Below are 14,162 nucleotides of genomic sequence, written 5' to 3'. Positions count from 1 at the left end.
CCTCCACACCTCCACCTCCACACCTCCACCTCCACACCTCCAGTAGTCACGATACTCTACCCTCCCTCACATCTCCAGCAATTTACCTTCCCTAACACCTCTCACTTCTTCAGGTAAATTTAAATATCTAATGCTCCTTCGTCAGTGCTCAATTCCTATCCTTATATCACTCGTTCATGTCCTGGGAACCTTTAGTCAACCTTGCTGTGAATGGGTACGGAACTTTATAGCAGATGGTGGTAGAGTGAAGTTTCGTTATGCAGTGTACTGTATCCGCACCGCCCCTAATATACCGTCATGTTTCTGGGACTCACTTTCACACACATATAAACACATACATACGCACACACACATATATACCCACCCACCCACCCCCTAAACACACCCCACCCACCCCACCCCTACCCCACCCACCCACTAAATACCACACACACACAGAACCATAATTATGAGTAATAATCATAATTCACGAGACACTGAAAAATGACCCTGATTCACCCATCCCGGCCTTATGATTGGTCAGTCTCTTCCCTCCCGGCCTTATGATTGGTCAGTCTCTTCCCTCCCGGCCTTATGATTGGTCAGTCTCTTCCCTCCCGGCCTTATGATTGGTCAGTCTCTTCCCTCCCGGCCTTATGATTGGTCAGATTCTTTTTATTTATATACTGGCTCAACCTCATGCTAAAACCTGATTGGATGACATTTCTCGTAACTTGGCTGTGATTGGTTAAAACAGCTATAGTAGATTTTTTGGTGATTGGATAAAACAGATTGTGATTTGATAGTGATTGGATAGAATATAGTGATTGGCAAACACTGCTACCACACAGAACGGTGATTGGCTGAAATATCTGGCAAGTTGATGGTGATTGGCGTAGAACTAAAGAAAACTTGACGCGATTGGATTAGAGCACACCAAACTTGACACTGATTGGATAAGAACACTCGCTACTTGACGGTGATTGGATGCGTACGGTAGAGACTTAATGCTGATTGGATAAGAACGCTAGCTACTTGCCGGCGATTGGACGAGACCACTAAGAGCTTACCGGTGATTGGATGAGAGAACTGACTGTTTGGTGGCTACTGGATGCAGACTGGACGGTACAAACACACACAAACTCACACACACACAAACACACACACACACAAACACACACACACAAACATACACACACACACACTGTATATAGTTAATGCAAGCCTAAATGAAAATTGTCTTATGTTATCGAAGGGAACAGTCGCCTAGGCCTAATATGGTGACATACAAACATACAGATGTATAGTGTAGAGGGGAAGACGAGACGTTTGAGAAGTATCACCATCAGTCACCATCTTCACTATCATTGTCACTTATTACTATCATCATCATTCATCATCACTACCACCGTTATTACCATTATCACTAACACCCCATCATCACTATCACCACACACCATCATCACTATAACCACACCATCACCACATACCACCACACCATCACCACACACCATCATCACTATAACCACACCATCACTATCACCACACCATCATCACTATAACCACACCATTACTATCACCACCATCACCACACACCATCATCCTTTATAACCACACCATCACTATCTTTATACCACCACACCATCATCACTATAACACACCATCACTATCACCACCATCACCACACACCATCATCACTATAACCACACCATCACTATCACACTACCTGCATCATCACTATAACCACACCATCACTATCACCACCATCACCACACACCATCATCACTATAACCACACCATCACTATCACCACATACCCACCACCATCATCACTATAACCACACCATCACATACCACCACACCACATACCACCCACACCATCACCACACACCATCCACTATCACACCATCACACATACCACCACACCATCATCACTATAACCCACACACCATCACATACCACCACATCACCACATACCACCCACACCATCACCACACACCATCACTATCACCACCATCACCACACACCATCATCACCATCACCACACACCATCACTATCACCACCATCACCACACACCATCATCACCATCACCACACACCATCACTATCACCACCATCACCACACACCATCATCACTATCACCACCACTATCAGTCCCTCACCTTGAACATTCTTAAGAGCTTCTATCCTTCCTCCTCGTCTGCCTCACTGACGTCATCTATGTTTTGTTTTGGTTCACGAAAGGTGACATCATCTGGCAGAGTGACATTCATGTCTTTCTCACTCTGACGTCACTCCGATGTCATCTCCTCACTCCCTTGATGTTATTCCCTTACTCCACTGGCATCACTAGCTTACTCCACTGACGCCACTAGCTTACTCCACTGACGCCACTAGCCTCCAATAACACGCACACACACACACACACACACACACACACACATTACATCCCTTTAATCTAACTATATTCAGATTAATACGTCAGATTTACTCCACCATTCAGAGGGTGACTAGATTTAACCAACCAATCACAGGAAGGCTAGATTTACTCCACCAATCACAGGAAGGCTAGATTTACTCCACCAATCACAGGAAGGCTAGACTGTGATGAGCATTATACAGGCGTTAAGGAGGCGACTATCGTGCTAAAAAGCCATAAGGAGCAATGACGTAAGCACTGACGTCATCAGTTTACACACCTCGCCAACATCCGGGCTCCACCACCCTGCTGTTGACACGACGCCCGGGCCGTGTTTACAGTGGTACAAAAGAGACGGAATGTAAAGAATGTGTAATATGGACCTAATCTAACCTAATCCAACCTAACCTAACCTAACCTAACCTAATCCAACCTAACCTAACCTAACCTAATCCAACCTAACCTAATCTAACCTAACCTAACCTAATCCAACCCAACCTAACCTAATCTAACTTAACCTAACCTACACCCACACCCTTCCCTACCCACTCACCCACACCCTTCCCTACCCACCCACCCACACCCTTCCCTACCCACTCACCCACACTCTTCCAAACACTGACTCAATCTCCCCTCCACACACACACACTCTCTCTACCCACACACACTCTCTCTACCAACACACACACACTTCGTCACTCAATCACTCAGTCTCCCACACTGAAACACACACACTCACTCACTCTCACACACTCAAACACACACCCTCACCCCCACTCCTCCTCCTCCCACACCTCAAACACCCCTCACCCCTCCCACTCCACTCCTCCCCACACCTCAAGCTTACACACCCCTCACCCCCACACTCATTCACTCACTCCCACACCTCAAAACACACACCCTCACCCTCACCCCCCCCTCCCACACACACACCATCCTTGACCACCGAAGGGTCAAGACGTACCTGGCGCTCCTCTCGGAGCAGCCAGGTCAACTGTTAAGTTGGCCCATACCAACCCCCTCCCCTGAACCCTCCTCCCCGCCGGAATATCAACAAGTTCTCGCCAGAAGTTACAATTTCATTTAGGAAAGGAACGGAACCAGTGTTAAACCGAGGTGAACAGTGGTGAACAGTGCTTAAGTCAGTGAGAACAACTCAACAGTAACAGTCGCACCCAAGTTAACCTTCACACAGTGAGGTCCCAGGTACCCAATCATAACGGCCCCCGCGAGACCCAACAACAACCACCGATGTGTTAACCGTCTACGATAGGAAGGCCTGGGACCAAACCTCACTCATATAACACCATCTGTGAGGGAATTACTACACCACATGTCCCTCATAACACCATATGTGAGGGAATTACTACACCACGTCAAGTCCCTCATCACACCATCTGTGAGAGAATTACTACACCACGTGAGGTCCCTCATAACACCATCTGTGAGGGAATTACTACACCACGTGAGGCCCCTCATAACACCATCTGTGAGGGAATTACTGCACCACGTGAGGCCCCGCATAACACCATCTGTGAGGGAATTGCTACACCACGTGGGGCCCCTCATAACACCATCTGTGAGGGAATTGCTACACCACGTGGGTCCCCTCATAACACCATCTGTGAGGGAATTACTACACCACGTGAGGCCCCTCATAACACCATCTGCGAGGGAATTACTACACCACGCCAGGTCCCTCATAACACCATCTGAGAGAACTACTACACCACGTGAGTTCCTCCTAACACCATCTGGGAGGGAGTTACTACACTACGAGTTTGCTGTTTAACACCTACAATAATCTGTATGTTCACTGTATGTTCCTTTACTTTTCTCTAATGAAGGCTCTTGTTAAACCACCAATGTATGTAATAAGTCATTTATGTCCAATGTATATTTTCAGCCTTCGGGCTGCAGAATTTTTTTCAATAAACCGTTAATTATTATTATTATTGTGTTTGCACACACACACACACACACACACACACACACACACTCTCGTTAACTTACAATATTTACATGAGTCCTTATAATAATTAACTGTCAGCACCAGATGAACACATTCCATAATCTCCCTCTGCTCCCTTTGACAGTATATCTCCCTTTGTGTGTCACGAGGGGGGGCCTCTGTCTCCCTCTCCCCCATCTAGCAGGGGAGGGAGGGAAAGGGAGAGTGATAACTAATAAGGGAGAGAGGGGAGAAAGGGAGAGTAGGAGAGAGATATAATAAAGGAGGGGATAAAGGGAGATATAATTAATAAGGGGGAGAGAGACAGAGGGGAGATGAAAGAATAATGAATAAAAACGGGAGATAAGAAAATAGCAACAATTACTAAGGACACACACACACACACACACACACACACACACACACACACACCGTCCAGTATATAAATTCGTACAGCACGTTTAAAAGCTGCTGACGACGCCACAGCTGACAACTAATAACACCTAAGCTGGCCCCGTCAGCTTAAGGCAATAAAGCTTGATGAAATAAAATCCAATATGAGTGTAACATTTTATCCATCTTTACGAGAGAGAGAGAGAGAGAGAGAGAGAGAGAGAGAGAGAGAGAGAGAGAGAGAGAGAGACTGATAAAACAAAGAGACCAAAACATGACCTAAAATAACATTAAAATAAACCCACCTGATTTTAACCTAACCTAACCTAACCTAACCTAACCCAACCCCAACCTAACCTAACCCAACTCCAACCTAACCAGCACAGTTAATAGAGCCTCGTGGGAACCATAGTTCCTATTCCACTTAGATTTCATAAGAAAAAAATGGGGTTTCCAATACTCGCCCTGAGGTACACCCCCCATCCTAAAATGACGCTATCACACACACACACTACATCCTTGACCACCGTAGGGTCGAGACCTATTCAGGCGCTGCTTCCCCCTTGGCCATGTTCGGCCCATTCCCCAAGTCCCTCTCCCCGACCCATCCTCACCACCGGGATATCTACATAATCAAAAGTGACAATTTCGTTTCGGAAAGAAGTGGGATCAGTTTGAACAGTGATGAACAGTGTTTAAGCCAGTGAATTCAGCACCAGACAGTACCAGTGAGAGCCGTGACCCACCAGTGAGATAAACACCCCTGACTACGGGATAACAACATGAGGTACTGTGACACCACCCCACGGTGTCCCATGACCACGTGAGGTTTGGAAACAGAGTAGTGGATGAGTGGAACAAGTTACCAAATATCATCATTAACTCGAATACGCTGAATAGCTTCAAACATAGGTTGGATGCTTATATGAGCAATAGGGGTTGGGTGTAAACGGGACTGCCCAGTATGGGCCAATAGGCCCGCTGCAGTTTCCTCCATTCTTATGTTCTTTTGTTCTTATCAACACCCGAGGACGAGTTACCACACCACGTGAACACCACACCACCCGATGTCTCCATGATCAGCCCGGGCCATCAACTGTAAACTATAATAATTTGTATGTTCAATCATTGTTCCTTCTTCTTTCAGTAATGAAAGCTTTTGCTAAACGACCCCCCCCCATGTCTTTGTATGTAATAAGTCATTTTTGTCCTAATGTGCATTTTCAGGCTGCCAGAACTTTTCAAAAAACGCTAATTATTATCACACACACACACACACACACACACACACACACACACACACACACACACACACACACACACACACACACACACACACACACACACACACACACACACACACACACACACACACACACACACACACACACACACACACACACACACACACACACACACACACACACACACACACACACACACACACACACACACACACACACACACACACACACACACACACACACACACACACACACACACACACACACACACACACACACACACACACACACACACACACACACACACACACACACACACACACACACACACACACACACACACACACACACACACACACACACACACACACACACACACACACACACACACACACACACACACACACACACACACACACACACACACACACACACACACACACACACACACACACACACACACACACACACACACACACACACACACACCAACCTCTTGCCGAGATGTCATAATGTGTTATCAATAGGAATAAAAATAAATAGCTAGTGTACTAATACCAACAATAATAACAGTAATAGAAACAATAAGAAGGTATTGTCTTAACATTAACCACCAATAATAATAATAATAATAATAATAAACAATAAATATTAATACAAAATATTAATGTAATAGTGACAAAAAAAATTAAAAAAAATAATAAAGAATAATAACAACAATGACTGATAAAATACGTGGTTTACCGGGAACCATTTTATAATATACATATAATTAAAATCAAATAATAAACATTTCACATTATATAAACTGATATATATTTTTCCTATAACAATTGACGAAATATTAATGATCCTCCTGAAGATTAGACACCCTGACGCTAGCTGGGGTGGGGTTAAGTTAGGTTCAGCGACTACCTAAACGCCAGGCAACGGAGAGCGAACGCCAGGCAACGGAGAGCGAACGCCAGGTAATGGATGGTGCTATACGTACCTTCATTATACTGTATATAAGACTACTGTGACTCGTATGGTATAATGCCAGGCCCTTCTGTATAATGAATTAGTGTATTGTTTAATATACCTCTAACCCTTTGAGTACAATGAGATTATCCTCTTGCGAACAATGACAGGAGTACTGTTTTAACCCTTGAGTACAATGAGATTATCCTCTTGCGAACAATGACAGGAGTACTGTTTTAACCCTTGAGTACAATGAGATTATCCTCTTGAGAACAATGACAGGAGTACTGTTTTAACCCTTTGAGTACAATGAGATTATCCTCTTGAGAACAATGACAGGAGTACTGTTTTAACCCTTTGAGTACAATGAGATTATCCTCTTGAGAACAATGACAGGAGTACTGTTTTAACCCTTTGAGTACGATGATTTTCCCATGAGTACGTGTTAACCCTTGAGTACAATGAGATTATCATGGGAGTACTTTGTGTAAACCTTTTGAGTGCAGTCTTAACCATTTGAGTACGGTCTTAACCCTTTGAGTACGGTCTTAACCCTTTGAGCACGGTCTTAACCATTTGAGTACGGTCTTAACCCATGTCAACAAATTAACTGAACAATTACTGAAACACCACATATCTACCACAGTTAACCTACACAATGGTATAATTCCCTTACCACTACCACCACTACTACCAACACTACCACCAAATAATACCACTACCGCACTACTATTACCAAATAATACCACTACTATCACCAAATAATACCACTACCACCACTACTACTACCACTACCACCACCAAATAATACCACTACCACCACTACTACTACCACTACTACCACTACCACCACCAAATAATACCACTACCACCACTACTACTACCACTACTACCACTACCACCACCAAATAATACCAATACCACCACTACTACTGCTTCACTACCACCACCACCACCACTACCACTAGCACCACCAAATAATGTAATACCACCACTACCACTACCACCACTACTACTACCACTACCACCACCACTACCACTACCACCACCACCACTACTACTACTACCACCACCACCACCACCACCACTACTACCACCACCACCACCACCACCACACCACTACTACTACTACCACCACCACCACCACCACCACCACCACCACCACACCACCACTACACCACCCTCTACTACCACCACTACTACCACCACCACACCACACCACTACCCACCACCACCACCACCCACTACTACCACCACCACCACCCCACTACTACCACCGCCTACTACCACCACCACTACTACCACCACCACTACCACCACCACCACCACTGCCTCACCACCACCACCACCACTACCACCACCACTACCACTACCAGTTCAATCGTACCACCAACAGCTTTGACATCCTCAATGCGATGCTTGTGTTAGTACACCTACTGTACAGATACACTAGATGAACTTGAGGGGGTGTAGAGACAAGTGTGTACGTCTGTGTGTGTAGTGTGTACGTCTGTGTGTGTTAGTGTGTATGTCTCTGTGTGTATGTGTAGTGTGTACGTCTGTGTATGTGTAGTGTGTACGTCTGTGTATGTATTAGTGTGTATGTCTGTGTATGTGTAGTGTGTACGTCTGTGTATGTGTAGTGTGTACGTCTGTGTATGTGTAGTGTGTATGTCTGTGTATGTATTAGTGTGTACGTCTGTGTATGTGTAGTGTGTACGTCTGTATATGTATGTGTGTAGTATGTACGTCTGTGTATGTGTTAGTGTGTGCGTCTGTGTCTGTTAGTGTGTACGTCTAATTACACAGGGAACTGAGGTACACATATACAGCCAGACTGACTTCAATTCTACTTGACTGACTTCAATTCTACCTCATTGACTTAACTTCTCCCTGACTCACATCAATTCTCTCGGACTGACTTCAATTCCGTCTCACTGACCTCACTACTAACTTTAATTCTCCCTAATGGACTTCACTGCTAACGTCAATTTCTCATATCTGACATTTTTGCCTCACTGACTTCACTACTGACTTCAAACTAGCCTGACTGACTTCAATTTTTGCATCACTCGCCTCAGCAGGTCTCTCTCGCACAGCCCCGGACCGAGAGATTAGAGGCGTGACCTTTGAACTAATTCCTAGTGATCCAGGTAATATGCAAATTAGGGGGAATAAGCACACCTGGAATCCCTAGAAACCGCGCTGGTGATATCTAGAAAACATGGTGAGGGAAATTTAGAAACCGGAGAGAGAAAAAATTAACAAAATATCCCTAAAAAATTTCCCAAAGCAAAAAATTATACCTAATAATTTCCCAATGGACAAAATCCTAATGGGGGAAAAAATCACCAATGGACAAAACTAACCCAAGTTTTCCCCCAAAGCCTTCCAACACCCCCTATATAAATGTGGTCAGGCAGATCATTTCCAACACTTCATCAGTAGCTGCCAACATTACCAACATACAAGCACCCACACTCCCTCCTAGACTGACTGGGTCGATGTGAACCGTACTGTAGTATGTTGTGTTCCAATGCTGTTTTAAAATCATGTTAACTCTCTTAAAATCTATTCTAATATGGCAAAATACTCCTCCATACTTAACACCTTTTCTAATATAGCAAAATGTTCCTCTATACACCACGTAACATCCGAAATCCTTTTCTATTATGGCAAAATGTTCCTCTATACACCACGTCGCTACTTAGGATTCAAAACCTTTTCTAATATGGCAAAATGTTCCTCTCCATACCAACGTAGGATTCAAAACCTTTTCTAATATGGCAAAATGTTCCTCTCCATACCAACGTAGGATTCAAAACCTTTTCTAATATGGCAAAATGTTCCTAGACATAATTTAACACTATCTCCTTGTAGCGAGCGAACACAAAAAGACCTTGTGAGTGAAAATTAATGAGACCAGAGGAACTGAATCTTTATATAAGCATAAGTGTTCCACATATTAAGAGGTTAGTAGACGATTTCACTTTGTTTCGTACTAATTCATTATTATTTCGTGTTTAAAATAGGCCATTTCAATATCTTTCGTATTTAAATCGGGTATTTCAGTAACCTTCGTCTTTAAAATCGGGTACTTCACTATATTTCGTGTTTAAAATCGGATATTTCACTATTTTTCGTATTTAAAATCGGGCACTTCACCATTTTTCGTAATAAAATCGGATATTTCACTATATCGTAATAAAATCGGGTATCTCACTATCTTTCGCATTCTTAAGCTATTAATCGTAATCTTATTCTATTATTCGCATTTTAAATCGTGAATCTGACTAAGCCTTTCACTTTCAACACCATCGTAGCATTTTAAGCTTAATTTTTGGCTTATCCATCAAATTTTAAGCTTATTTTTGCATATCCATCTTATTTTAAGCTTATTTTTGCCTATCCACCGTATTTTCAGCTTATGTTTTGTCTATCCGTCGTATTTTCTGCTTATTTTTTTGTATATCTCGAATTTTAAGCTGATTTTTTTGCCTATCCTTCGTATTTTCAGCTTGAATTTTGACCTCATCCCAATTTAAATCCAACACTTGACCAATTTTTCGCATTTCAAACCTGTTTCTTCATTAAGCTTTCAAACCACGATACTCCCTTATGCTTTTCAAACCACGATACTCCATTATGCTTTTCAAACCACGATTCTCCATTAAGCTTTTCAAACCTATTCGACTATCTACCACATTAAACCATTCCCTCATGTTAGAACTAAACCTAAAACGCTTCATAATTTACAAGTTATTTCATCAATGTCAACTTAAACCAATTGATAGTACACTCAACCTTAGCCAAAGTTAAACCAATTGACAGTACACACTCAATAGCCAAACTTAAACCAATTGAAAACAAAACCAATTGACAGTAAAACTTAACCCAACCATTATAAAAAAAAATTAGAATGTTCTCACTAAATCAGAATTTTGTGTCATGAAATAAATAATATGTGAGCTTTCGTCTAAATATTTCAGGGGGTTTCTAAATTTGGCTCTGAATTGAAGGTGGATAGTTATATGGATAGATGAATAGACGGTATCCATTTCCGTATCCACTCCAGAAATGAGACTCAATGGATTTAGACGGATAGATGAATTGGTGGATAGATGGATGGATGATTGGATAGACGGTATCAATTTCCATATCCACTCCAAAAACTTGATGGATAGTTCCTTCCCAGAAACGAAACTCAATAGTTAGACGGATTGGTGGATACTGATGGAACCTCAATATTTATCTTCTTTAGACACGTACCTCAACGGACAGACGGACGTGTGGATAGATGGATAGATGAATAGACGAATAATACTCTGTCCACCACAGAAGCGAATCTTGACAGACATGGATGATTGGATAAATGGATGGATGGGCGGACGGAATCCTTGTCTATATCCATCCTTGACGCGCAACTTGACGAACGGATAGACAGAGAGGTGGATAGATGGACGGAATTCCTTACTATATTCTCCTTAGAAACTGAAACTCGGGACAGACAGAAAGACAGACAGAGAGTATTCATTTTTATATCCGCCCCAGACGCACAATTAAAAGGACAGACAGACAGACAGACACAGACAAACAGACTCCCATTATTATATACCTACAGCAATTTCGTTATATGGGGGACTAAACAAAAATCACACAATTTCGTTAAACAGGGAATGAGATATTACATTATATTCGTTAAATGGGAAATAAAACGTTAAAAAATATCCCACTTTCGTTAATCAGGGAAAAATAAATACCCCACATTCCGTTTAACGATGACTGGAATTATAAAACCACATTGTTAAACGGAGAATAACACCAAAACACATCCGCAGCAATTTCGTTAAACGGGGCATCAATATAAACCCATCCAATTCTCGCTAAACGGTGACTAGAATAATAAAACAATATATTAAACGTTTAATAAAACTAAACCCCATCTAGAATTTTGTTAAACCAGGCATAAACACCCCCCCTCTCTCCCTCCGCCCCAATTTCGCTAAACGGGGCCCATCAATACGAGAACACATCCAATTTTCGCTAGACTTGGGGAACACCAGAACGACGAACTGCACAACACTACCATAAAGAAAAGCTCAGGCTGTTATCTGGCTAAAGGAAACAAAATAAATAAACTTGAATCAGCTTTTGTGACCGGCTTGGCTAAGTTAGGTTAGCTTTCAACTGCCAATTCAATTAGAAACAATCAGGGGCACACATGCCATCACCACGACAATGGTTCTAGCACTTTCTCCCATCCTGCTATCACAGGCTCTTAAGTAAGAATGGGGAGGGGGCTGTTAGCATGGAGAGTGGTTTAAGAATGGGGAGGGGGCTGTTAGCATGGAGAGTGGCTTAAGAATGGGGAGGGGGCTGTTAGCAGGGGTGTTGCATGAGAGTGGTTTAAGAATGATAATAATAGAACGGGAGAGTGGCTTAAGAACGGGGAGGTCAATAGCATGAGAGTGGCTTAAGAATGGGAGGGGTCAATAGCACAGAGAGTGGCTTGAATGGGATAATAATAGTTGTTTTGATGGCTTAGAATGTGGAGGTTGTTAGCACGAGAGTGGCTTACGACGGGGGAGGGGCCATATACGGAGAGTGGCTTGATGATTTAAGGGGGTTGTTACATGAGGGAGCGGTTTAAGAATTGTGGAGGAATAAGAAAGGAGTGTGGCTTAAAGGAATGAGTGGGCTGTTATTTATGTGGCTTAAGACCAGAGGGCTATTTAGCATGAGTGTATTGAATGGGGCTGTTAGCATGGAGAGTGGTTTAAGAATGGGGAGGGGGACTGGTAGCATGAGGTGAACTGCTAGTATGGGTGTGTCTCCAATAAGAATGGGGAGAACTGGTAGGATGGGGCATCAGTCGAGTAAGAATGGGCCTAACTGTTCGAATGGGGTATAAATCTTTGAGTAAGAATGGAAAGACCTCCTACCATGGGGGTGACTCCAGGAAGAATGGGGAGGAACACATCACCCATTAGTTAATTTAAGTTAACGACCCATCTTCATGTACAGAACTATTACTAACTTACAATACAACTTTAAAATCCGAAGGGGGGTTTCGATCCATATGGGAGGGAGGTAGGAGGAGGTATTGTGGAGGTAGTCTCTCTTTGTTAAATATAACCGAAGGAAAAACCCCTATGTTATAACCCCTTAAAACCAAATTGTAAAAAAACCTTAAAATGTAATGGATACGAACCAATTACCAAGGGGTGTGACTTGTATTATATAACCTATTATTTTCACGAATAGTTGACGATAAAGACGCCTGGCACAAGTAAGGTAAAAATGAGAGTAATAATCCACTCTATATACCTCTCCATAAGGTCTTTTTTCCCGTGGTACCTTATCTGTAATACATATAGGTATATATTACACAAGTCTCCATGCATGTAACTTAGAGCTATCAATTCCAGACGTTAAAAGTTCCAACTATCTAGAAATATTTGAAAGCCTACAGGCAAACATATATCAATGAAAAAGCACAAAACCTCTTAAAGGCTTTAAAAGATAAACTGAATCCTAACACAAACGCATCACAGAAAACACAGACCAGAACTCTAACAATAAGCACAAGCCTTCATGCCACAGTTTGCCACACGTTTAACATGCCGAGGACCGTACCTTGTGTAGCCGGCAGTGTACACAGCTCCTGCCTGGCGATGTCTTGTCTGCTGAGGTTAAGGAGAGTTGTGTTTAAAACTTCTTGGGTCTCTTGCCTCCTCGTGCAGGGCTTGGTCATCCTCCCGTGGCCGCTCGTGTGTGTGCCGGCTTCAGATGACGTGTCCTCGCCGCTACACGGAGAGCGCGAGTGGTGGTGAGGGTGCGAGGGGTGGTGGTGGTGGAGGTACGGTTGAAAGTATTAGTGGTGGTGTTGGTGAGGGCAGGAATATTTGTGAAGGAGGGAGTGGTTGAAAGGATGTTGGAGAAGGATGGATCGGTGGTGGTGATGGAGAAGGCTGTGGTGTCGGTGGTAGTGGAGAGGGCTGTGGTGTCGGTGGTAGTGGAGAGGGCTGTGGTGTCGGTGGTGGTGAAGAGGGCTGTGGTATGGTGGAGAAAGGCGTGCAAACCCCGTAGGCTGTTCACCACCACCACCACCCTCCAGGCACTCGGTGAAGTCAGCCACCACCACTGCCTCACATACGTGGCCATTTCGAATACAACTTAAGCCACACAAGTCCGGGTAGTTCAGTGTTGGTCGGGTA

The 14,162-nt window shown here is 43.3% G+C and overlaps 1 protein-coding gene across 16 annotated transcripts in view; it reads right to left on the bottom strand.

Moving 5' to 3' along the window:
- LOC121866676 (exocyst complex component 5-like) overlaps window positions 1–14,162 on the bottom strand; it is a 176,815-nt gene that overhangs the window by 126,126 nt on the left and 36,527 nt on the right. For 5 of the 16 annotated variants that reach the window (XM_042366372.1, XM_042366373.1, XM_042366371.1 and 2 more), the window contains exon 2: window positions 13,582–14,162. This exon is cut by the window's right edge. The exons of 4 other annotated variants lie outside the window; for them this stretch is intronic. In XM_042366372.1, coding sequence (XP_042222306.1) covers window positions 13,582–13,699 — 118 coding nt within the window. In that variant the 5' untranslated portion in view covers window positions 13,700–14,162. The remainder of the gene's footprint in view (window positions 1–13,581) is intronic. 7 more of the 16 variants (XR_006088999.1, XR_006089000.1, XR_006089003.1 and 4 more) reach the window with 4 other exon arrangements.

Source organism: Homarus americanus, unplaced genomic scaffold, assembly GCF_018991925.1.
Source record: "Homarus americanus isolate GMGI-L3 unplaced genomic scaffold, GMGI_Hamer_2.0 scaffold20504, whole genome shotgun sequence".
NCBI classification, from domain to species: Eukaryota; Metazoa; Arthropoda; class Malacostraca; order Decapoda; family Nephropidae; genus Homarus; species Homarus americanus.
Note: the sequence above shows the minus strand (reverse complement) of the source record. Positions and strands in the feature narration are given on the sequence as shown.